Source organism: Motacilla alba, chromosome 1 (genome assembly GCF_015832195.1).
Source record: "Motacilla alba alba isolate MOTALB_02 chromosome 1, Motacilla_alba_V1.0_pri, whole genome shotgun sequence".
In the NCBI taxonomy this organism is placed as follows: domain Eukaryota; kingdom Metazoa; phylum Chordata; class Aves; order Passeriformes; family Motacillidae; genus Motacilla; species Motacilla alba.
The window spans coordinates 35,151,616-35,177,355 of NC_052016.1; the positions used below are offsets into that span (position 1 = coordinate 35,151,616).

At 42.4% G+C, this 25,740-nt stretch overlaps 1 protein-coding gene across 2 annotated transcripts in view; it reads left to right on the forward strand.

Annotated features, from left to right (window-relative positions):
• Positions 1-74: 74 nt before the first annotated feature.
• Positions 75-25,740, forward strand: part of ATP6V1A (ATPase H+ transporting V1 subunit A) — a 30,640-nt gene continuing 4,974 nt past the window's right edge. The window contains exons 1-13 of one of the 2 annotated variants that reach the window (XM_038138054.1): positions 75-227; positions 12,674-12,768; positions 14,407-14,535; positions 16,015-16,229; positions 16,946-17,083; positions 17,586-17,737; positions 18,551-18,713; positions 19,880-19,988; positions 20,789-20,911; positions 21,002-21,116; positions 22,195-22,258; positions 22,990-23,193; positions 25,129-25,223. In XM_038138054.1, the coding sequence (XP_037993982.1) occupies positions 12,687-12,768; positions 14,407-14,535; positions 16,015-16,229; positions 16,946-17,083; positions 17,586-17,737; positions 18,551-18,713; positions 19,880-19,988; positions 20,789-20,911; positions 21,002-21,116; positions 22,195-22,258; positions 22,990-23,193; positions 25,129-25,223 (1,589 nt within the window). In that variant the 5' untranslated portion in view covers positions 75-227; positions 12,674-12,686. Of the gene's footprint in view, positions 228-9,045; positions 9,231-12,673; positions 12,769-14,406; positions 14,536-16,014; positions 16,230-16,945; positions 17,084-17,585; positions 17,738-18,550; positions 18,714-19,879; positions 19,989-20,788; positions 20,912-21,001; positions 21,117-22,194; positions 22,259-22,989; positions 23,194-25,128; positions 25,224-25,740 lie in introns of those variants that run through there. The other variant, XM_038138062.1, reaches the window with a different exon arrangement.

Genomic DNA, 25,740 nt, shown 5'->3' on the forward strand with positions numbered 1-25,740 from the left:
CGACGAGAGACGAATCAGCGCGCCCCGCTGCGCCCCGCGCGCTCCTGCGCGGAAGCGGCCCGGGCCGGACGGGCGAAGCTCCGCCCGGAGTCGGGCACGGCTCGCGCCCGGCGCTTCCGGTGTGCGGCGCGGCGCATGCGCGCGGGGCCCGGCGTCAGCTGATCCAGCGCCTCCTTTGCCGCCGCCGGAGCGACTCGGGCGGATTCGGGCGCGCCGGGCCAGCCCAGGTGAGACGCTCGGCCCCCTCGCCCCCTGCCCTGCACCGCTGCCTCCGCCTCTCCCGAGCTGCGCCCGGGGGTTGCCCTCCTCTGCGGTGAAGGAAGGGGGGGGGGGGGGGGTCGGCTCTCGCCGCTCCCCGCCCCGCTCGGACCTTGCCCGGGCAGGACGCGGTCTCCCCGTGCAGCCGCTCGCAGAGGGAGCGCGGCCCCCGGCTCTGCGGAGCGGGTGGCGCCGGGGCCCTGGGCAGCCGACCTTCAGGGAGCCGTGTCCCGGCAGGACAGCCCGCTGGAGGCGGCCATGCGCTCCCCGCCCCGCTTCGCCGGGAGCAGAGACCTGGAAAGCGAAGCAGCCCCTGAATGAAAAACCTGCTGAGCGCTCGTCGAAGGCGCCCAATGAGATGCTTTAGGGTTGTGCCGGAATTCCTTACAGTAAAGGACCGGGGTGGCAGCGGCTGGGTTCCAGTGCCAGCTCATCCCACCATCTTGAGTGGGTGGATCTGAGTCTTTGGGTGCCTTGACCGCAGCCCAGCAGAGAGCGAGCAGCACGCTTATGGAAGAGGAATGTTGCTGCGGGCTTCTCGCTGCAGCCCGACCGGGGCAGACGAGCCCCCCTGTTTGAATATCCTGGTGGCACATCAGATGTGTTTCCTAGTCCTGTAGCCAGTGACAAAATTCTGCCTTAGATGTGGTGTTCCAAACATCACTCTTGGCGGTCCCTTAGAGGCAAGACAGAAATCTTTCATGACTGGATTCTGGATGATATTGTTCATGTTACAGGTAGCTGTGATATTGGAGTATGTGACACATATGTGTCAAGGTCCAGCCATTCCATGCAGCTGCCCAAAATGATTTACTTTCTTAGGAAGAAAGTAAAATCCTAAGATTTTACTGTCTTCCCTCAGAGAATTTGCCCTCCTCTTGGGCATAAAAGCAGTTTGGTGATCGTTTTATTCATTGTAATGCAATACTTCAGCAAAGTACACTGGCTATTTGATCTAGCATGGTATTTCAAATGCTAATTCTGCTTGCTGAAGTGGAGAGGGGGTGGAAAAGTAGGAAAAACTGCTGACAGACTGCACGAAGTGATTTATTAGCAAGAACATGCTAAATACAAACTGGCATTTGCAAGTGGAAGTTTGAGTAACTGAGGCAGATCTTCATTATATTGTGAGTTGTGCTGTTTTTCTGCACTGTGCAGATCTGCAGCAGCTGAATGTTTGGCTTCTCTGTGCGGTACTTTCAAAGGCCTTTTCAATGACCAGCAAATATTAATATGTAATAATATCTACATTTTATTATTTTCTATGTAAGAATATGTGAAGTGAGATCAGAATCTACAGGTCTTTGAATTACCAAAAATACTGCAGATTATTTTTGCTGTGCCTGTCAGTCTGTAATGCAAAGTCCTCTGGGAAAGCTTTATTCTTTTATGTGGGGAAAAAATTAGTCTTAATTTTGTGATCAGGTGGTGAAGTCTGACATTCAGAAATACTAAATCACCATGGACATCAGCTTGAGAGAACAAGGAAGGAGAAATTAAGGCAACAGTGGAAAATGGCTGCTGGCATCAGCTGACTGTTCAAAGGGGGGTTGCAGTCTTGTGTTGCAATAGTAACACGAGATCTCTGTTTCCTGTAAATGCTGCTTGTCATTTTCCAAATCAAGAATTATTTTCTGCAGGTAGTGGTAATAGGGTTGAGCCATGAGTGATTAGTGTTGCTTCATTTGTGTAGAGCATTAACTTTAATTTAGCTTTTGTTTTGTCTAAGTATATATTAACAGTTTTATGCCTTACTGGCCCTCATTTACAAAGGCTGTGGGCCTTAAGTGTCCTTCTGTTGTCTAAATTTTTTCCCAGGATGACTTCATGCATTTATCTTCTAGACTTGCATGGATGCTGGTGTTACTCATTGTCATCCAAAGCTGCTATAATCCAGCACTTTACCAGATGATTCCCCTGAATTATACCCCTTTTAGAGGCACTGTGCATTCCCCCTTGTGTTTTGATCCCGTAATGATGTGTCTTTGGGTTCTCAAGCCCTGAAAGTTCCTACTGATCTGTTTCCCTCCTGCTTTTAAATCGCATGTTTGTGAGCTATGGCTGTGTTCCTAATTACTCCTTTAGAAAGAGTAAAAGGATTACAGGATAGCCTAGTTGGGGTCTTTGGTTACTTTGTTGTTGACCATAAAATGTTGAATGCTACTGCTGACCAAGTAGTAATCTCTCTTTTTCTCTTGTCTTTTTAAAAAAACCCTACAAAACACAAACCATGCAACAACCCAATGCTCCTTTGCCTGAAATATATTCTTTTCTCCATGCTTGTTTCATTGGTTAAAAAGTGGGGGATTTCAGACTTGGAAATATTGAGGCATTGTTGAACAATGGTATCCGTGTGATTTTTTTTTTTTTGGCTGGAATTTTGCCAATGAAAACAGACCATGTAGTCAACTGGAATATTGTGTTCATTCATTCTTACTTGACATCTTAAAACATGTGACTTCTTTAGCCTTCCAGCTGGGCAGAGAGAAACAGGATCCTACTCCAGCAGAAGCAGCAGAATGAATTTAAACTTTTCAGCCTTTTTTTTTCCTGTACATAATAAGCCAATAATCACCTAAATGTCCAACACGCAGAACCAGTTTTGACTGGATCTTCTGTTTGTCCTTGTTGTATCTTCTTTTATGGTATAAAAAGCTTTTCACTTGTCTTTGATGTGCTCGCTCCATTCTTCCCTTTGGGAGTGGACAGCTAAGCTTATACCAGATTCTTGGGTTTGGTCATCTCTCATGGCATTAAGTTCTGCACTTGTAAATATTTTTTGTTTGGTTACTTTATTTCATCCAAGCATTTACTTCTCCTGTGTTTGTCATGCTCTCAAGTTCAACACTCCCATGTCTCAGAAACATTGACCATTTGCTGCCAGCTTTTTAGATGTCCATACGTGATATGGCTGTTCTGACAGACTTTGCCTTCCAAGGCCTGGCTTTACTGAAATTATACACTTACTGTAAACACCAGTAAGATGTATAATGGATAAATCCTGAAAGTCTAACAAACCTTGTTACTACCATTTAACTGAATGGCAGATAAAGACCAGTTTTAGCTGCTGAATTTATTTGCTTGCTTCATCAGCTTGACTACTCCTCTGAGCTTGTGTAATGGTAAAATTCAGTGTCACTGCTCACTCTGTTCAGAAATAATTTGTCTCACAGTGGCCCCTTTTTTAATTTTGTCATAGTTTACAAGATTTTGGGGAGTCTGTTATGTTCAAATCAAAAGTAATCAGCAAGGACCAAAACTAGTATGGGAAGTTGCCCCAATTAACTGAGAGTCATTGTGATGAACAGGTAAATGAGCTAAAAAGCCTGCTGGAAATAGACCTATTGCAGATACAAATGCTTGAGAGATGTGGTATTCCAGACGGTCTCTGTAATATAAAAGCCTTATCTTTGTCCTTCCCAAGGAATTGAAAAGTGCTTGCGTTGTGAGGGTTCTCATAGCCAAGTTCAATGTTGGTGCTCTGGTGAGTTTCAGCTGACCAGCCTGCCCAGCTGTGTTTCTGCCAGACAGCATCCCCTGAAAAATGCCAGAATGTGTGCCGTGAAGATGCTGTGTCCCATTTTTAGGCTGCTGTAAGCTGTGCTTGCTTACTGAAGTGGTTTGTGGTGGTTCATGTAAAAGAGAGGTGGTTTGGATGTCTGTGATGCTGATCTGTGTTCTGTGCCCTGAGCATGAAGAGCAGTCCTGTTGTGGTTGGGGTGGTTGGGCGTGAGGAGATACAGAAAGGATATGGGAAAAGCCATGGTCTTCATGGAGAGACAGCTGTGCCTCTATGGGAATAACTTATAGAGCTGGACAAAAGTTTTCAGGTATGCAAGTTTAGTGTAAGAGCCTGAAGAATGACTTGACAGTTTCTTAATATCCGAGCAAAGAAACTGCATCTTCCAAGAATTTCAGTTAGTGGGGCCAATGTTTGGCCCTTGTTCTTGTTACACTGTATCATTACTTTATTTCCCGCTCTGAAGGGAAGACCTTAAAAAGCAGCTCTTTGGAAAAACCCTAAGATGGTATTTCAGACTAACTGCAGACTGTATTGGTAGAGATGGCTAAATATGCAATTCTATTATATGAATTGCCTATAGGTCCTTAAAATTTTAAGGGTTTTGTTGTTATGGGATAAATTTCCATGAGCTGGTAGATATTCAGACAACCACCACAATACGTAGTTTAAACAATGGTAAAATCTAATATGTTGGAAGGCCTTTGGCTGTTCTAAAGAAGCTGGAAATACTTCAGGTATTATTTTATTTGAACATAAGATTTCCAAATGTAGCTTAGCTTGCTTTAAAACATAAAGGTGTAGTTTTTCATTACAGGAAAAGTCAACCTCAACTTAATTTTCTTTTACTGGAATCCAGTGCCAATAGGTGTGCTGTGGTTCCAGCCAGGTGTTTCATTGTACCGAAGGTGCTATAAACGAGTACTTCTATCTGCTAGGGATGTTGGATCTTTCTCAAAGACTTTCATGCAGACTCGCTCCTGGTTCAGCTCTTCAAACTAGCTGTCAAATACCTTGCAAAATAAACTGAAGATTCCATAATATCCTAACTTTAAAGGTGATCTGAAACTTAGATGTAATGATGAAATGCTTATTCCAAACTCTCGTGCAATATTTTAGCCATTACACCTGGGGAGAAGGGGTTAGGCAGTAGTGAGGCTTATAGAGGAGACAGTGTATTTTAATGAGCCCAAACAACTGGTGTGATTCTGTGTGTGAAACTGAGCCTGACTTAAACAATCTAGCTACAGTTGTTTTGTCAAATTGCACACTTTTTGTTTGTTGATGTAAGATCGTCAGCTCTTGAGAAGTCACTCTGTTGAACTGTAGCAAAGTTTGCTGTTATAGTTGCCTATGGCTACGTGTTAATTTCATTTTAATGTTTGTCATCTTAAAGGTTAGAGCAACAAAAAGTATTTCAAGTAACAGTGCCAAATACACCTGGAAATCAAGTTACTTTTACTTAACAAAAGCTTGGGTAGATTTTAGTTTAGCAGTAATGTTAGGGAGGTTAATGAAAACTGTTCATCTAGAGGAAATGACTGAGCAGATGGCTACAGAACTTCTCAGCCCTAGCGCCTAGATGACAGGATCAGGATAAGAAAAGAAGGTCACTGTAGAACACAGAGATGAATTTTTATTAGTGTTCTGTATTATGGTTTGGATTTCAGTTGCATTAGATCTTTTATGTGAAAGTCTATCAAGCCAAAGGACAGAATGTGTAGCGGGCTGAAAGGAATGTTAAATTTTTCACAGTAATAAAACTGTGAAGCACTGTAATAAGTAAGAACTAAGGAGAGGCTCATCAATTTCCTCCTCTGGAGAAGCCTCAGCTGAGAGGAAAGAATTGGTATAGAAAACCCTATTATGGAAAACTGTAGCATATGAGTCAGTTGATGAACATTTTTTCACATGGACAGTGTGGTTTTCTCTAGTAACAGGAGTATTTTGATGGATTTAGCTAGGATCTTTATCACTTCTAGATATAGCATGATAGCTGTGTTTGATGTTTGAAGGCTGCTTATCTGCTGAGCTGATCAGATATTCAGTGGGTCAAAGTACTTATGCAATGAACACCTTGACAGCCTTTCTATCTAGTTTGATTTTGGCTGCTGACTTCTTAGTCATATCCAAACAGCTTTGTTCTAGCATTGTTCTGGACTAACGGTAGGAATTTCCCAAGCTGCTGAATAAAAGCTTGGGTGCTTGAGTTACACCTTGTAGTGGTGGTACATCATGCATGGACAGACTTCACACCCTTGTTTTAGGAATATATACTGTGTGTTGTATGTATGTATCAAATATAAATATATTGTTATATCTTTAGCTTGCTTGCAAGGCAAGATGTTTATTTGAAGTATCAAACTTGTATGTATTGGCATGCCCACAGCTAAGTTCCCATCTGTTTTAGAAAGAGGACAGTAGGAGCTTGTGGTAGACTTCATGAATTCGGTGTTGCATGGTCTCACTTTGTAGCCATCATGTGCTGCAATAACAGTGGCAGCATAATTCTTTTTCCCGTCTCTTTCCTTGAATACACATGGATTTATATGTACATGCGCTGAGCAAAACAAGCCTCATGTGAGAGGAGGGGGCTTATAAGAACCTAAGGAACAAGTTATGTAAAAGATAAATGGTCTTGTAGGGTTGCAGATTGGCCCACAGTATGTAGCTGAGCATGACTCAAGCAAGTTCTGGATTTATCTAAGGCAGAGGTGGCCTCAAAGTGCCCTATGACAGCTGAAATTGTATGAATAATTAAGTGGAAAAATGTCCGTTTTGTTGAGTTTAAGAAATATTCTTTCTAGCTCAGAGCTTGTGGCATGGCAGGAAAAGTTGGTGCTGTTCACTTCTCAATGTCTATGTCATGAGAAGACTGAGCCACATGGTTGTGTTGAGCGCAGGACGTGACTCCTGCCTGGTTTCATTAGAGCACAGATGACAGGTTGGAAGGTGTTTGGTGTAGCAGAGGGTTGTCTTGCCATACAGAGGGACCTGGACTGGAAAAATTGGCTGACAGGAATCCCATGAAGTTTGACAAAGAGAAGGTGCCAAGTCCTGCACCTGAGGCAAAATAACCACATATCCTGCTACAGGCTGAGAGCTGAGTGCTGAAAAGAACTGGGGGTCCCCAAGCTGGACATCAGCTGGTGATGTTCCCTTGTGGCAAAGGCAGCTAGCACTTTCCTGGGCTGTATTTGGAAGAATCCCACCAAGAGGTTCAGGGAAGCGGTTTTTCACCTTGGTTAAACTTGATGGAAACCACATCTATAGTGCTGTGTCTGGTTCTGGGTTCTCTGGTAGAAGCAAGACGTGGCATAGTGATGTGCATTCAGAAAAGTGCCACAAAGACTGTTAAGCATTTGGAGGTAGAAAAAGCAGAAGAGAGAGCTGGGATTTGTAGCCTCAGTAAGAGAAGGTTCTGAGAATCTTATTGTAAAGTATATAAACACCTGATGGGAGGGAGCAAAGAGCATGGAGCCAGACTCTTCTCTGTGGTACCTGCTGAAGTAACATGACACAATGGGCACAAACTGAAATACAGGGGATTCCCTTTAAACATAGGAAAACACTTTACTGCAGGGGTGTCTAAACACTGGAACACATTGCCCAGAGAGTTGTGGTGGCTTCATTCTTGGAGGTAATCAAAACACATTTGGATGTGGCCCTGAGCAGCCTACATCAGCTTGCTTGGAGCTGGGGGTTGGAAGTAGATGATTGCCAGAGGTGCCCCTGAACCTCAGTAATTCAGTTGTTTGGTGACTGAGATATCTGGAGTAATTTCCCCTGCTGTCTTCCACTAAAATTACAACTCTGCATACTGTGAAGGAGCAGGTTTCCTGAGAATTCTATTGGGCTTCCTTTCCCAGTGACCTGGTTAGAGTTCTGGGTGTGTTGTTTTTTGTGGGACAATATCCCAAATTCTAGATATGAAAATGCTGCCAGACTTCTGCATTTGTCTAGTAATTCAGGCACTGGTGTTTTTTTTGTTTTAATACTTCCTCTTAAAGATATCATCTGTTAGAAGGGGAAGTTTAAACTGTCCTAGTTACAGGAAATCTGTGGCAGTGATTATCCGGTTATTTATGAGGTCCTTGCAACAGATCTTCATGCAGCTGGACACTGGGGTTTATGCACTGTGCCAGAGTCTGCTCAGGTGAGCACACTAAATGTTGGCAGCCTTCAATCTGAAGCATCTCTCCAATGTGACACTGAGCTGATTGTCCAGTGTGGGTGGTGATCTTTAGTATCCTGTAATGTCTAGGTTTTTACTAAGAAGAGGAGGAGGTATTACTTTCTTTGGAAAACTTTTTGGCCGTATTTTACTGTTTAGGCCTATTAAGCTTTCCTGGATATCAAATGTAAGGGCTTATATTCTGACTCTATTTTTCTATCCTTGGAAATCAAACCACATTAGTCTGTTTCAGATGTACTAAAATGTATGACCTTCAAGTTCAAAGTTATTCCAGCAGAATGATTCCTACCACTGATGACTTACTGTTGTAACACTGCTGCTTCCAAATGACTGATGAGTTGTGGTTAGTGTCTAGGCTTTTGTGGCAGTTTGAAGTGTTGGTAATCCTAGAACTTGCAAAGATGGACTTGAGAAGTTGTGAAGACTGCAGGGAACTCTTCGGCAGGTTCTTAGAGAGGGATCACACAGCTGCCCGTGTTCTGTTCAGTATACAGGGCATTGCCTGTCGATCTCTGAAAACAGATTCCAGCAGCTGTCACTCAGGGGGGCACAGCTCTCTGCTTTGTTGAGGTGCTGGATGTTGCACAATTGCCTTTGTGCTTCTGCTGGCCAGGGGAAAGGCTTCTGAGCGCAAGGAAGCCCCACAAGACTCCTGGAGGCAATCAATACTGTTCAACATGCTCCAGCAATTAGTATTGCAGTGTGCTCAGCGCCTCCCTGTGCAGTCTGTTGTTAAACAGTTGTTCTGTTAAGCTCTTCCAGAGGACAGCACACACTGACATGGCTGTATTACACTGGAGGGCTGGCAGGTGAACAGATCCCAGCAGAAAACACGCACCTCTCTCAAGGATATTTGTATAGTTGTATGCACCACTCCGGACATTGGAATTCCCGGCTTTGTAGGAGGCCCTTAATGCAAATGCCGAAGCCTTTTAATTTCTTCTGCTCGGTCCTGTGCAGGAGAGAGAGCACAGATGGGAGTTCAGCTGGGCTCGAGGTGGCTGGAATTGCTATTGCGGCATTCCTCGGTGCTGGTGGGAGAGAGAGGGAGAGAGAGACTGATGACTCATCAAGTCAGGTGGTTGTGCCTCTGCTGTGTGTCAGAAATTTCGTTCCCCTCTGCAGCAGCTTTCTCATCCCTCTGTGTAGGGGCACTAGAAGGACGATTATTTCGCAAGCGGTGATGCTTCACTGCTGAATTCTAGCGTTTGAATTGGGCCTGTGGGTTTTTGGTACTCCCTGCTTCTGTAAAATAAGGTAAGGAGCTGTGTTTACATGATAAAATTGTCGTAGATTTTCTTCCTTGCTGCAGGTAGGCTCTTTCTAAAAATCTCACCGGAATCTGAATTTTGAAAAAATCTTTGTGTTAAGGCAGTTCGTGGTATAAATTCTGCGTCTGATCAAGTGTTAGATGCAAAACCCAGGAACAGTGAAGCAAAACGGGCTTCTCCAACACTGGGAGCAGGGCAGTTACATTTTTTAGGCTACTGTGTAACCAGATTACTGTGCTGGGGAGAAACCAAGATAGAAAGCTCAGATTATGGGCTCTTTCTTGTTTAATTAAGACTTTAAAATCAGTGTAATAAACCACCTTTGAGTCAGAGAAGGTTCTGCTGCAAGCAATACTTTGATTTCTGGTCCTGTTAATCAGAATATGACTGCTAGATCTTAAGAGCATGTTTGAAATCAAGTGCTGAACTGTTTTAGATAAGGAAGGTATAGATTGTAAAGGATACAAGATGCATCTTTACTCATAAGGGAATTAAAATTAAGCTGATATTCTGTGTAGGTGTGCTAGTGGACTTTTCTAGGAGGGAATTGCATATAGTGCCTAATATCTTGTGTTGGCAAGAGGCCTTTTAAAGGCCTCAGGGGCTCTATAGATTTCTAAAATGGTTGGCTACCATGGCTTCTGGGGTACATATATGCTTTAGGGAATTTCATTTTCTTTGAGTACTGGCAGTGGAAACATCGAACAAGGTAGGAAGGAAAGGCAGCATTTTGGTCTTCAAGGACTTTTCCATATAAATAGAAAATCTGTAGTGCTAGTACATAAGCACAAGAAAACGATGCAGAGATAAATAACAGCTTTTTTTTTTTTTTCTTTTTTTTCTAATTTGTATTCAGTGTTAAGAGATGTGTAGCCCCTTAAGAAAGAGGTCAGCCTGGCTGGGTGGGCACTGGCTTTGTGTAGACCGTACTTTGGAGGTATAGCGGAGGTAAAACAAAGATGAGAAGAAATTCACATCTTTTACACTTGAAATAGTTAATAGGTATGTGTTTCAAAGCTGTTTGTGCTGATGCTAGAGATCATGGTAAAGACAGGGTTTATTAGTGTGTTGCTAGGTGGTCTAGTGGAGGAATCCCCTGCTCCTGTGCTTGGCTTGGCCAGCAATTTGGAAAGGTGGCTGTAAGAAGAGAGAGGGAGCAGAGCAGCCACAGGACCAGGAGAGGCAGGTGCTGGCTGTCAGGATGTTGCCATTTAACTGCAGAATGGCTGTTCTGAGGTTCTTACTTGTCTCCCTAAAGGTAAACAGTAGCTTCAAGCAGGTTTTGATTATAAAGAAAAGTTAATTTATATTGAAACTGGCCCAGTGTTCCTGCTTTTCCTTGCCTTTGTAGTCTGACTCTTTTGTATGGGACGTTGTCTAATTGCCAAGCTGTGTCACTAATTCAGTTATAAGAATGTGGTTTAACTCTCTACTGTGCTTTTAGAGATGTTGATAGTATGACACTGGACATTGTTCTGTATTGTTATATCGAAGTAAATGTTTAATTTGGATTTGTAAGAACAACTGCTTCTTTCAGTATGAACAGCAATTGTGCTTGCTTGAGTTTTAGTTGTTAAAAGCAAACATGTTTTAGTTGTTAAAAGCAAAAAAGATGAGATAGATGTGTTAGTCAGATCAGAACCAGCTCATACCAGCTGCTCAGGAACTGCAGATTGCTTTGCGAGGACCTCCCCTCTGCCATTTGTTAGAGGAGGCATTTGAGAAAAAAGCAGTGAAATTAAAATTGTCTCCTGGGTCTAAACACCAGGAAGTGTGAAAGATAACCTATGGCTATGGAGGGTAGAGGGATCTAATGGATATCTGGCTTAGCTTGGGCTCAAGACCCATTAGCAGGTCTGCTCCAAGCTGGTGGTGGCTGAGCCATGATCAGCTGTTGTGGTGGCTGCTGTGGAATAAATCAGTGGCAGCCATGATAGACAGTACACTCCACAGAGACATGGAGCCTGGGAGAAGCTATTCCTTCAGGAAAAACAGGAGTTTGGAATTGTGGGAGATCTTCTTAAAGAGCAGTGTCACCAATTTGAAACTTATAGATCAGTAAAGAGGCTGAGGGGCAGAGGACTTGTATTGTTGTATTAAAAAGCTGGAAAACAGTTGTAGGATTTCAAGAATAGCAGAAGTCAGCTACTGCTCCCAGAGAATAGGCAAAAACGTATCCTTTAATTGTACTGGAAAGGGTGGCAATGGAGCTGTTGTCTTGCTTTTTGTACACAGGGCAGGTTTTTAAGCCTGAGCATGCCTTTGTATTTGCTGCCTTGTAGAAGATGCTGGGTTAGATTAGGCCGCTCTCAAAGACTTGAGTGTGAGTATCACCAGATGCCTCCCAGTTCATGTCACCAAACCAGGGGCCTTGCTGGCTGCTGATGAGCGCAGGAGCGTTCTGTGCTGGGGCTGCCATAGTGCACCTTTCACCAGTGTGTGTCCTAAGTGTGTCTGTACAGGAAAAATAGGAAGAGTGTGGCCTTACAGTTCTCTAACACCCATCAGTTTCCAAGGTAACACACAGCATGATAAGGGCTCGCAAAGCAAAACCATTAAATCCTTTGATCCGCACCGGAAGCAGGACAGCCCAGCTGCCAGCCACAGGACAAACATGGATGGAGGAAGTCTGTTGATAAAACAGCTTTTCCAGTGCCAGTTGTTTAGATTTGCTAAACAGTTACTGGCATGAGATGACAGCCTGTTGTTTAACTGCTGCGGGTTGGGGGGTTTGCCCATTATTCAGCACGATTCTTCTATAATGCTCTGTGGATTTCACTGAGAGCAAAGACTGCATAATATGTAGCTGTGGGACACATAGAAAGGATTCACATGTCTGTGTGCTGGTGCTTCTGAATATCTATGTTTCTTCCTCTAAATACTGTGATGCAGCACCTTAAGATGCAGCACCTTAAGATGCAGCGCCTTAAGCAAAAATTGAATTTTCACAATATTTGTAGTATTGTATTTTAGAGACTGGTGGCAGTAAAGCAGACCCAGAACATTCTCTTGCTCACTCGTAATCATGGAAAACTCCATATTTTGAAGGAGGGTAATGAGATGTAGAATACAAAAGAGATTTTCTGTCATTTAAATATCCTATTACCAAGCTTAAAAACAGTGAAGCAGTGTTAGGCCATTGTTGCGCTGCATCTTTTTCATTCAGTAGCATTCTGTAGAGTATCTTATGGGGTGATGTTCTACCCCTGTGTTTCTGCAATAAGGAATCTCAGATTTATTTTTTTTTTTGTTTTAATCAGTTACTTTTTCACTTTTTACAGCTTTAAAATCATAGTGGTTAAGGTACTTCAGGCTATGAGTTCAGGATTCCTTTTAATTGGAAATAAGAAGAGAGCAGAGGGAAGAGAAGGAACTTTACTACATGTGTGTGTTCTTCAGGACTGACTCTTATTTTTTTCTTTTGTTCAGTTGAACAGGCAAAATGGACTTCTCCAAGCTCCCCAAAATACGTGATGAGGACAGAGAGGCTTTTGTTGGCTATGTTTATGGAGTCTCAGGACCTGGTAGGTATTATTTTGTAAAGGAAGTAATAAATTTTGTTTTATCTAGGATCTTGTTAATTTTCACTTGAAAGCAGAGAAGTATAAAAGAGCTCTGGGTGGTGCTTTTCATCTTTTCTTTTGGGTGGGGGACTTCAAGAAGAATTACTGACTTATAGTCTGACAAACTATTAAAAAAACGGCTAACAAGATGTTACTATTAATTAACATTTTTTTAAAAATGTAATGAGCAGAAGCAGGCAGTTGAATAAAAACAACAATAATAATAACAAAAGGTAAGCTTTCTGTATGAGAAAAAATCCCTTGGTTGGAAATCTGCAGGACCCAGTGTGCTAAGCTTCCCTAAAAGGGTGTGAAATAAATAGTCTGTTCTCACTGAAAGTTTGTCCCTGTGCTTTCTGATATCCTCAGTCCCTGTCAGTGTCAAGCTGTTCTGTTTACTGCACCATGGGCTGGGGGAGCTCAGTAAGCAGCCGCAAGAGTCAGGGAAGGTGATAGAATGTGGTGATAGTGCAGATAGGAGAAGGAGGACTCTTCCTTCATCTTTATCAGCTGAAATAGTTTAGGCTCTGCTAGGAACAGCTTTTGACTACATGCAGACTCTAGTGGCTTTTCTGCTCCCTCCTGCATTCTCTTCAAGAGCTGAAGGAAAGGATGGGAATGTGAGAACAGAAGATCAGCAAGTATATTTGTTAATGCAAGAAATTCCCTACCTAAATAGGCGCAAGTTTTTTGACTGCAAATTCTGTAACTGAGGAGGTGGTACGTAGAAACAATGTTAAACTGACACAGCTTTCTTTCCCAAGAAGTGGAAAATGTATTTTTGTGTAAATATGTGAATCTTTTGTGCATTACTGGGATCATAATATGCAAGACATAATAAATTTTGTTCAAAAGCAGCCAGGACTCTGTATCTGACCTGCTGAAATCTTACTTAAAGCACCGAGAAGTTTCAGGCCCAAAACATGCTGCACAACAATCTTCATCTGTTGAAAGTTAATTTAAGTGCTATAAGATAGACATGGATTTTCTACAAAAATAGTATTTTTTAAAGGCTTCCTAGGCATCACTTTAGATGCAAGGGTATTTAGCAGGTGTCTTGGCTCGATCTATCCATGTTTATGTCAACATCCAGATGCTACCGAGGTAAACAGAAGTTTAAGTGACTTGAAAATGCTGGCCCCCAACCACAGGTTTATGTAACTACCAGGCATCAGGCCAGTTTTGCCATTTTCCTGTGTGTTTTAATTTAGTCAGATGAGAATGTGGCCCAGCTCACTGCAAGGGAGAAGTGCCTATAGAACTTGTTTGTCAAAGTTTGCAGCATCTCACACCCTCAACGTTTGCAATCTGTCAAGACAGATAAGAGAAATTATGGCCTGAATTGTCCTGTGAATTAGTACATTCTCATAGTGTCCCCTTACTCTGGATAAAGGACAGAGTGAAAACTGTAGGAAAACTTATTCTTTTGACTTTTAAACTAGAAATACCGGGAGTTGTGGCATCCTTTTGGGAAATCAAGAGTGTGTATCTGATATGGGTGAATACCAGCTTTATGCTGTGCAGTTCTTACAGACATGTGAAGGGTAAATTTCCTGAGCTGCAGGAAAAATAACTCACCTATGTGCCCGTCTTTTGCAGTGGTCACGGCCTGCAACATGGCAGGTGCTGCCATGTACGAGCTGGTACGAGTGGGACACAGTGAGCTGGTGGGGGAGATCATCCGGCTGGAAGGGGATCTGGCAACTGTCCAGGTGTATGAGGAAACTTGTATCCTTTTCACTGCTCCCTCTGTGCTGCCAGCTACTTTCAGTTCTGGCAGGACATCTGTTTTGTAAATTTTGATGGTTTTGAGGTGAATCTTACTTTGTGTGTCTGTGTAGTGAGGAGACTTTTTTTGACTGGGAATCAAAGTGTACCTTAGAATTCAAGTGCATTTTAATGCCTCTTTGTTAAGGCAGTTGACAAGTGTCAACCATAAATGGCAAACCTAAGCAATATTTGTTGCATCTTTGTCTTTGCTTTTGATAACTGTGCTTGTATAATGCTTGAATAAGAAATGTAAAGTGGGCCGGATGCCTTCTTCTGGGTGGAGTATTTTGCCAAGCATAAGAGATTACACTTTTTCTTCTGCAGTAGGCTTGCAGTATCTTAGTCCAGCTATGATGCAGCATATATTCTAAAAGCTAGAATGTATTAAAATGTATTTATATTACATATAAAATGTATTATAAATGTATTTATATTACATATATATATATAAGAATGTCAAAAAAGAAGTCATAAAACTTGAAGGCAGGCCTCTTTCCCCCTCCCAAGCAGGCTCTGTGTCCCTGTAGAGCCTAGGAAAAAGGCTGTGCTGGCTCCCAAACCTTGGCTGTGAGGAGCTTGCTGGGAAACTGCTGACTAGGTCCTGTCTCTGCCTAATAATTTATCATTTTATATGGCATCATTGTTGCAGTATCGAGTAGCTTTCCATCAGTACATGAAACACTTGGAACAAGTTTGAGTATAGTTTACTTTTAATGTCCTGTTGAGAGGAAACTTGGTCATAGGCCTCTCTGAAGTCAACTTGTATTAAATCTATTAAGTTTGTCTAAGTTTTGGAGGTGTCTTCTGTATTCTATCAGGCCCTTCTCTGCAAAGGGCCAGCACCTTGGAAGAAAAGTCCATTGTGCATCTTTGGAGCTTAGGTAGTGCAGACCTGACAACTTGATATGAGACAGGAGGGCAACAGTGCTGGTCTTAGACGAAGTCCTTTTAAAATTAGGCTGCCATTGAAAAAAGCTGTGCAAGGCTCAAGATCAAAACAGTTGTGCTCTCGAAACAAATTCTGAAGTGGAAAAATTCCATATTTCATAACATTATCTGATTTAAACAGCCTAATCTGTTTTCTAGGCTTGAAGGTGTAAGAAATGTGTGATGTTTTGTCATCCCACTGCCTGGCACTCCAGTGAACTCATCCATGTTAGTTGACATTAGTTGCCAACAACAGTTGACTTGAACAAATGATCATAAAGCAGAATATTTGCCACTACTTAGCCTCTCTAGAGGATGGTGAACTTTGCTGTTTGAGCAGATTCAGTATTTACTATTAAGTCTGCATGTTTCTCAAATGCTGATGTGTAACATAGGAATAGTATTACACTAAAGTCAGAAAAGGAGTTTGAGAGTATGATGTGAACCTGATGACTTCTGCCTGGTTTCTTTCCCTTGTTCCTGATGAACTTTTCCTCAGCAAATCTGTAGCTGGTGTCTCTGTAGGAGATCCTGTGCTCCGTACTGGGAAGCCCCTATCAGTGGAACTGGGGCCTGGCATTATGGGAGCTATTTTTGATGGTATCCAGAGACCTCTCTCGGACATCAGCACTCTGACCAAAAGTATCTATATCCCTAGAGGTGTCAACGTGTCTGCTTTGAGCCGAGATGTCAAATGGGACTTCACACCTTCCAAAAATCTGCGGGTAGGTTCTGACAATCCTGTGTTCCCCTCTTGCTCCTCTATCCCCAGAGCTTAGGCCTGGAGCAGTGTGCTAAGGCTGGGACTGCTGGGACCTGTGGTTAATGCTGCATTTTTTGAAGTTTGCAAGGAGGAGTGCTAGGAGGTGGTAGTGATGTATGAGACTGGATGGGGATCACCAAAACTTACTTGATACAACTTACAGAGTGTTGCTGCTGCATATGAGAAATTTACAGAGTTTTGATGTATTTACCAAACCTTGGAGAAACTCGTGCAATTGCAGTAAGCATTAGCAGGAGCAGGTGTTACCTGAGCAAAAAGAATGGCTGAAGCACATATTTTGCAAATGGTGAAGGTAGCCTTAGAGCTGGAAAATGTCACGGCTTTAGCCCTTTGCAGCATCTTTTTTTCGACCCTGCAGGTTAGCATATGCTATCCTTTCTCTTCTTAGCACATTGGGTTGAGAGGTGGAAAAGAAACAAGGAAAATTTCTTTTGTCTGTTAGTAATTGCTCCTGTCTGAGCCTTGAAATGCACTTGAGCACAGGTAGTGTTGCTAGCAGTGCTGGAGTAATGAGTTATGTAAATGAGCTACTGTGCTGTAACAAGGAATTTTTAAAAGGGGTAATCACAGTGCTAGACTTAATAGCTGTAGTATTGTTTACAGTTTGTCAAGGTTCTTTTTTAAAAGTTATGACTAATAGACCTGTTCTGATTTTAGGTTGGCAGCCATATCACTGGTGGAGATATTTATGGTGTGGTGAATGAAAACTCCCTGATCAAACACAAAATCATGCTGCCCCCACGGAACAGGGGTACAGTTACATACATTGCTCCTCCAGGAAACTACGACACTTCAGTAAGTCTCCCAAACAGCAGCTGCTGGTATATTCCATGTCTCTTTTATAAGGTTGATATACTCTTTCTGTTCTGCATGAGGCCAGCTAAAGTGTTTCGTGCAACAAGGTGTCTGAGTTAATGATCACTTCTGCTACCCTGCCTGCAGGGGTTGCATTATTATTTTGTGCAGCTATTTTCTATGTATATGGCTTCCCAATGGCGCTTCACTGTGCCATGTTTGATGACCTCTGTGGGGATCTACAATATCTTATGAATATGTAAAATTGACTTGCTCTTCAAAAGCTTATTTTTAATGAATGGTGTATCTTGCTCTGTTTTCCCCCAGCGGCCTTGTAAATATGGGAAAGAGCCTTCCCTTGGGAGGTGATGATTGCATGTTGAGGCTCTAAGAGCTCTGTGATGTTACCAAAGGCCTGTGCAGAGTAGTTAAAAGGAGAATTTGTGTGCTGGAGCAGCGTGCAGCTGTTTGCTTACTTCACGTGTCTGGTGCTCTCTGTTAGGATGTTGTGTTAGAGCTGGAGTTTGAAGGTGTGAAGGAGAAGTTCACCATGGTGCAGGTGTGGCCTGTACGCCAAGTCCGTCCTGTTACCGAGAAGTTACCAGCCAATCATCCTTTATTAACTGGCCAGCGAGTCCTGGATGCCCTCTTCCCGTAAGTACTTCCTTTTATTTTCTACTATGTAAGAAATCTCTCTTTTAGGAGGAAGCAGAGGCAGGAGGCCTTAGAGCATTAGGTTTTTTTAAGGGTAAGCTTTCACCATGTGTCACAGCATAATCTTAAAAAAATATTTAGCTGAACTTCTCGTATTTATTTGGCAGGTGAACCCACTGGTGGAAAAAGGAAGTTTAACAAAACTGTTCTAGTGCATTAATCTAGAAAAAACTGGACATGCATTAACTCAACCATGTCACATCTGCAGAAAGGATAGAACTTTCAAGCTTGCTACCTTTATTTGAATGCATGAGTAGGATATCTTTCCATGGTCTTGAGGATGTGTAGTTTCCAATGATTTTGAGGTTGCCACTTAGGAAAACTGTTGCACTTAACTGTAACACAAACTGCTCATTTAAGCAGCTAACTTCTAAGACACTGAATTCAGTTATTTTGGTCCTGAAATATTGGGCTGCTTATTCTATAAGGCACTTCTAAGTACAGTTGTTCTTTTCTTAGCATTTCCATTCCATCACTGCTTCCAGCTGGGAAAACTGCTATGTCTCAAGCCCAAAAGTCATGCTGTTGAATCAGCGTAAGTCACATACTTCCAAGGACAGGAAAAGAAAAGGATGGTTTTATCCCTCAGTTTTTTGGTTCAGTGAAATACCTCTGTGTTTCTCACCCAGAGCATTGAATGTGACTCCTGTCATTCTGCTTTTGATGAGGGAGTTCTAGTGGAAAATATATTCTAAGATGGGAAAGAGCTGTTTTTTAGTTCTTTGCAAATCAGAGTCCTTTTTCTTTACTCAGGTGTGTACAAGGGGGTACAACAGCGATTCCTGGGGCATTTGGTTGTGGAAAGACTGTGATCTCGCAGTCTCTTTCAAAGTACTCCAACAGTGATGTCATCATTTATGTAGGCTGTGGAGAACGAGGAAATGAAATGTCTGAAGTACTGAGAGATTTCCCTGAGGTTAGTATGGAGATTTCATGGAGAGTAAACCTTCCTGGGAAGACTTGCTGTCGTACTGCTGTTGTAACCGAGTGAAATATCATGTTGGTAGAGTGACTTGAAAAGATCATCTTGCCTGCTGTGAAGCTCTGGCAAAAATACCTTTTGGCTTGTTCAAGAATTATTTCAGTGGCCCCTCAATAAACATCTGGACTAGTTTTTGGGTGTACCTTCCAAGTTGTTTAAAATAAAGCCAGAATGAATGTCAGAGAAGAATTTAGCACAGTTGTAAGCATTGCACCTGTCCCTGGTCATGTCTCTAACTTGACCATGCATAGAAAATGCATCCGTTTACAAGTTGCAGGGTGGTGATACCCTTACCAGGTATTAGTTTGACATGTTAAGCTTTGGAATACCTTTTGAATGAAGTAGAAAATACCTTGTTAATAAAATAACAAATAAACAAACAACAACCAAGCAACAGATTTACCAATCCTTGTACCCGTTACTATGTTTTAGTGAAGTTGTTGTGCCAGGGTCAGCTAGTATGAGCTGTCAGGTAGAAACTTCACTGTCAGAAATAGGTGCTAAAAGGCTTGGGTGTGTTTATTGATGGCCAGGTGGGAAAGTCAAGCTGAGGTAGCCTTGAAGAAGGCAAATCCCAGGGTATTCATAAGTGGAATTCTGCACAAATGTCAGGGTGTGCATTCTGTTGTTCAGGCGCTTGTAAGGCTTCACTGAGGTTAAAAATGAGGTTTTATGTCCAGTTGTCAAATACTAACTTGGCTTCTTGTAGATGGGGGAAAAAGCTCTCTAATTCCTAATAGACTTAAAACAGCAGGCTAAGAATTTTTAGCTCTGTCAGCCTGGAAATCTGAGGGAGGACCATGTGCTTCCTTGTGTGGTGGGTTTTTCATTACTTATTTGAATGGGATCAGCAGGGATCTGGCAGTTGCAGGAGATGAGGTGAAGCTGAAGCATGTATATTAAAATATGAAGCTGTGTGCAGTCTGAAAAATATATCCTAAAATTTTGAATCTCATCTTTGCTCTTGGTAGAATAGCTGTGAGGAGAGTATCCTGATACAAGGCAAGTAAAACAGTAAAAAAAAAAAAGGCAGCAAGAAATTAACAAAAAAACATTGCTGCTGTTACAGTCTGTGTGTTTTTCCTTTTCTTGCATTTTAGTTAACCATGGAAGTTGATGGCAAGGTAGAAAGCATCATGAAGAGAACAGCTCTGGTAGCAAATACTTCCAACATGCCTGTGGCTGCCAGAGAAGCCTCCATCTATACTGGTAAGATTTACAAGAGGATAGAGAAAGTTGTGTCTAGAAAGCAAGCCATCATTCTCTAGTATATTCAGTTCTGAGATGACCATATCAAGAAGCCTGTCTAGTTTCAGAAGTAAACCCTTTCAGACCTTGGCTGCACCAAGTCTTAGTATCTTAATTAAATCTGACCTGCTTGCATATAATTGCCATTTCCGAATATTGAGTAAATTTTGTTTATAAGGTGAATTTACTGTGCCAGGACTTGTGTAGGTTTTCTGCATGTGTTAATTCTGCAAGCTTTAGGTTTTGACTAGCTTTTTGCTGACAAGTACAGCTACTTAATGGACAGGAATAGTATTCTCTGAGTTGGTAGACTAATATTTCCTTTTCAGCCTCTTAAAGGCTTTTCTTAAAGTTCTTTTTTATGAACAGTTGTCAGATAATTCAGATAAAACACAACCTTTTCTCACTCTTGTATTCTGGTGGTTTGAAAGGGAAGGAGACATTTGACAGAAGAGTCTTTGTTCATGGTTTCAGTGAGGGAAAGAGTAGCATCAGTGACATTGCAGTGTCTCTTCAAAGAAATACACATGAATGTAAGATGAATCTGAGTGGTTCATAAACAAAAATGAGGAGAGCGAGAAGAAATAAACAGCAACAGCAAAAAACAGCAAGGACATAAGTGGGAAGAAAGAGTAACTTCCATTGTCTGTTTCCATCAAAATGTAAACTCCATTTGGTTTATTTGCATCTTTCTGACAACATATAAGCATAGAATTCCTTTCTGCACTGTATCCTGCAGCAGGCTGTTGTCTTTGTCACAGGAATCACCCTGTCCGAGTATTTCCGGGATATGGGCTACCATGTCAGTATGATGGCAGACTCTACTTCCCGATGGGCTGAGGCCCTCAGGGAAATCTCAGGGCGACTGGCTGAAATGCCAGCTGGTGAGTAGTCTTTCCTCAGTCTAGGCTTGTAAATGCAGCCCTTCAAACTTGGGAGCCTTTGACTGAATCTCTGCGTGTTGGTGTTTGCAGACAGTGGTTATCCAGCCTACCTCGGTGCCCGTCTGGCCTCTTTCTACGAGCGAGCCGGGAGAGTGAAGTGTCTGGGGAATCCTGAGAGGGAAGGCAGCGTCAGCATTGTCGGAGCGTGAGTGTTGCATTGCTTTGCCTCTCTGCCTGTTTTGTATGACACGGTGCCTTTTTTTTCAGACGAAAAGGTCTCATTGCTCTGTGCAGCTGCAGAACTTAAAAATATGGGAGTGAGTAGGCAGATGCTTAGTCTCTGTACACCCAGAACTGCTGCGAAATTGTGCGTGGGGGCAGAAGGAATGAATGCAGACAGGTAGCTCTGTGGAATCACAGGCACAGCAATCGGATCAAGTGGCTCAGGGAAGAATGTCATTAGGGCTCTCTGAAAAGTATGTCAAACCATGCTCAGAGCAGGAAAGAAGGGGCAGTTAGAGCAGCAGTGTGTGCACTTGGGGGCATAATGAATCATGACTCTTATGCTCAAATAGAGTAGAATTCCGTGGAGCAGCATATCTCAGGCTGTGATGTGCTGTGAAAAGCATGTTGTCCGCAGGCATTCTCGTAGGTGATATTGGTTTGTGTATCATACCCTGGGCAAAGTGGATTCCCTGTGTTTTCAGGAGGGCCCCTGGCGTCTGCCAGAACACCCAGAGCTGATTTTTTGCTCTGCTTAGTTCTGTTCACAACGTACGTACATAAGGGCTTTCTGCTTTTGAGATTGGAAGACAATTTTTTTTTAGTCTCTGGGAAGGCACGTATTGGAGTGTCAAGCACAAATGAAGTAGTTACTGTATAGGTGAATATCAAAAACAATTTCAAATTGGCATACTGTTCTCTGTAAAATCACTGCACTCTGTATTCATGTTCTATCAGCACTCTTGCTGAATCTGTTCCAGTTGAGACAGGTTTGATGATCCAAGCTGGAGTTACTACCTGGAGCTAACATGACTGAAATTGTACCTCAATACTGTCAATCAGTCACTGATGTAACTATTTCATTGTATGCTTGATATTACCCCTGTGTGAGTGTGCATTCAGCACTTTGTACAAACATATTGCAATCTGTTATTTACTTGAAATCCTGTTGTCTTTTCTGGTTTCTCTGTACTGAGCTGTGCAGTCAGTCATACGTTCAGTACTTCAGTTTGAACTGTGAAAGCACCTCTGATAACCTTTCCCTATCTCTTCCTCCTCAGTGTCTCTCCCCCAGGTGGTGACTTCTCTGATCCTGTCACATCTGCTACCCTGGGCATTGTTCAGGTACGTCTCACAACGTTGCAGCTCTTCTGTCCACTTTGTTAGACTCCAAATGGTTTTACTTCAGCACATTTGTGCCAGTGGCTGGGGTGAGCTTTGATTTTGACACAGACAGCATTGTAGGGTGTTTTGGAAAATGTTCTAACACTGTGAAAGGCGACCTTGTGAGATGGTCTCAAACTGATGTGTTTGAGATCCCTTTGGAAGAGGGAGTGAAGGCAGCAATTCCTTCCCACACTGCCTGCTCAGGGATATCTGTGTGCTTTCTAAGTGCTGCCCATTGAGCTGCACTGCAAATGTATCTGTTCCAGCTGAGATGGAAAGCAGACCACTCTTAATATAGGTGCTTTGAAACCACAAAAAATCCTCAGAGAAGCTGACTGGGAGTGTCTTGCAACTGTTTGCTGTTTTGGGAAAAGCAGTTACATCTATTCAGTCTCCACTTTACATAGACTCCAGTATTGACCTTGCTGTGGTTAACTGCTCCCTCATGAGCAGTCTCAAGCTGAATAAATCTGAACTCAGCTTAAAAGTTACATCATTTTTTGAGAAGTGTTATTTGAATGTCACTGCTATAGTTACCAGGCTCCCAAGCTTCCATTTGTGAAGCCTTTGCTATGCCGCATTAACTCCAACTTGCTCGACTTCCTCTCTCTATTTTTTTTTAATTGCCTTCAATTATTTTAGTTCACTTTTGATTTGGAGAGCTGATTGACCTTTCTGGCTTCTGGCAGGTTTTCTGGGGCCTGGATAAGAAGCTGGCCCAGCGCAAGCACTTCCCATCTGTGAACTGGCTGATCAGCTACAGCAAATACACCCGAGCCCTGGACGAGTACTACGACAAACATTTCACAGAATTTGTCCCTCTCAGGACAAAGGCCAAAGAGATCCTGCAGGAGGAAGAGGACCTTGCAGAGATTGTGCAGCTTGTTGGGAAGGTGAGTGACCAGATGTGGTGTCATTGAGCCATCTTCCATTTTCTTATGGTTAGTGCAGGCTTTTGACCATGTCTTAGAGCAGACCTGATGGATACTGCATTGCACACAAAAGATCACTGGGAGGTGTCAGACTCTCTCACCTCAAACTGTGTTTTATTCCAACTTTCCTACATGTTGTTTGATTTCTAATGACAAATAGTTTTTCAGATTTGCTAAACCTTGGCTTGGTGCTGCTTTTCTCATGTAAATGATATTGGGACATCTACTACACGCTTTAAAGTTTACTTGCTTCACTGTTCTATTCAGTTCTATTGCTGACATGCCCTTTGCTGCAACATAAAGTACTATTCCATTATAAGCAGTGTTTGTAGAGAAACTATGCAAACCCATCTTTACTGTTGAAGACATCTGAAGGGTTACAGTTTATTAGAAACCATGTTGCCAGCTGTAGGACGGAGGTGTTGGCATTTACAAGTTGGCCTGTAGAAACAACGTGAAATCTGCTTTTTAAAGAATTTGTGATTATCTGTTTTTTCTTTTGGAAACCTGTGACATATGGCTCCATTTTGCAGGCATTCTTTAATTTCCTTTTTTCACTTCAATGTTTTGAAGAGAAAGCTAAACTTGGACAGGAAAATTTCCATTGAAAAGCTCTCAGAAAGGACCCAGTGAAAACTGTGTTTCAGCCTAGCACTGTAAATATGATAATTGGCAGGTTCCTGGCACATACTTGACAGTACTTTAATTCCGTGATGTTCAGGTGAGCTATTATGATTTACAGAGCTGTAGCAGTGTGTAGTAACATGTATTAAATACAGTTACATGCAGGAAGTTTGCTCATGGTGCTCTGTCTCTTCACTGATGTTCTAGTCCAACCAAGACGAGACTTTTCATCACATCTTGCCTATTAGAGCTCTGTTCTCTTGATGTGTCTTTGAAGAAAAGGAAATGGGCTCATAGGACTTTCTATATTTCTCTATTTACAAAACCATCTTCGAGAAGAGTGGTTTGCAAAGCTGGGTAGGATTAGGTCCTTGGTGTGGAAGGGATATTCATAAGCCAGTACTTGTGACTAGGCATTGTTCTTGCAATAGAACTACTGGAACTGGTGATTTTTTTCTCAGAGATGTTATCTTTGACAGTTCCTTTTTTGTCTGGGCTTGGCTAACACCTGCCCTAACAAACCTTTAGAAAGGGGGAATTGTGGAAGTACAGTCAGTGTAGTTTTTTTCTTTTTAGCTCTGAATTCTGTTGGCCTCCTTGTGAAAGAAGGTCCAAACTTCTGTCTACAAAGCAAGTTGGGCTACTTAAAGCTTAATCAGGCCCCTTCAGCAAAAGGATGATGAAGGTGGAGCAGAGCAGCCAAGAGCCAAGTGGTGCCAAGAGTAGCAGTGTGTAGCAGTTGTGGCTTTCCTGTGGAGTATGAGAGGCATTTTCATCAACTCCTTTTCTTTTCTTGAATGCCAGATGGGAAAAGGACATTGGTAATGGTGCAGACTAGTACCAAATCCTTTAGCTTGCTTCTTGATCTAACATGCTGAGATCTAGCCTTTCTTCCATAAGGGTTGAGGAAGGTAAAAAATTAATTTCTCTTTATGTAGAAGGGTGATGTTTCAATGTATCTCATAGCAAAGCTGTTTGCATTTTCAGTGTCTGGTGGCTTTTCCATGATCTTAAACAGTGGGAAGGAAGTTCCCTTTCTCGTAGATAGACCTAAAACAGACTTATTGACTGTTTGACCCATCTTAATCTGGCAATCAGTTAGATTGGCTGTTCTATAGCAGGGAGTGAGAAATACTCAAAAGACAGAGTTCTGCTTAATCCTGTCTTAGGAGGATGGGAAGACAGGTACTGAAAGACAGCTGTTCCTGGCTAGGGCAAACTATGTCTTCATGGACTTGAGTAATTAACTAACTCTTTACCTTACTTTTCTAGGCTTCCTTGGCAGAAACAGATAAAATTACCTTGGAGGTTGCCAAGCTGATAAAAGATGACTTCTTGCAGCAGAATGGTTACACGCCTTACGACAGGTGAGATCTGACTGGCCACTCTGCCCTCTTAGTCCTATGCAGTCTAGATTGGTACAGTTATTTCACATGGAAGCTGACCAGTGCAAAAATTAAAGTTACTGTCTGTAAAGAAGTGTAAGAACTATGCTTGGGTAGCTCATTCAACAGTGCATTCACACTGTCTTACCCAAGGCATGCAGGCGCCTTCTGAAAGCAGAACCCTTCAGGGTACCCAAGTCCTCCTCTATTGTTCTGTTAGCCAGTGTTTCTGGAGTAGAACATCTGAGGAGGAAGACAGGACTGCTTTATTTTCATAGACAACATCCAAAGTCTTCCTGTTTATTCCATCAATACACAGGGGACTGCAAGAATCTGTTTTCAGTTAGTATTGCATAATTCTTGAGTAAGTTTGATCCATCAAAAAAACCCTTACTCTCTCTTTCTCCCTAGTGAACTCTTCTTTTCTTCTTTCCATGCTATCCTTGTGTTGTAACAGCCTGACAAGGGGCCTTTTTGTACTTCATCTCACTCCCCAGCC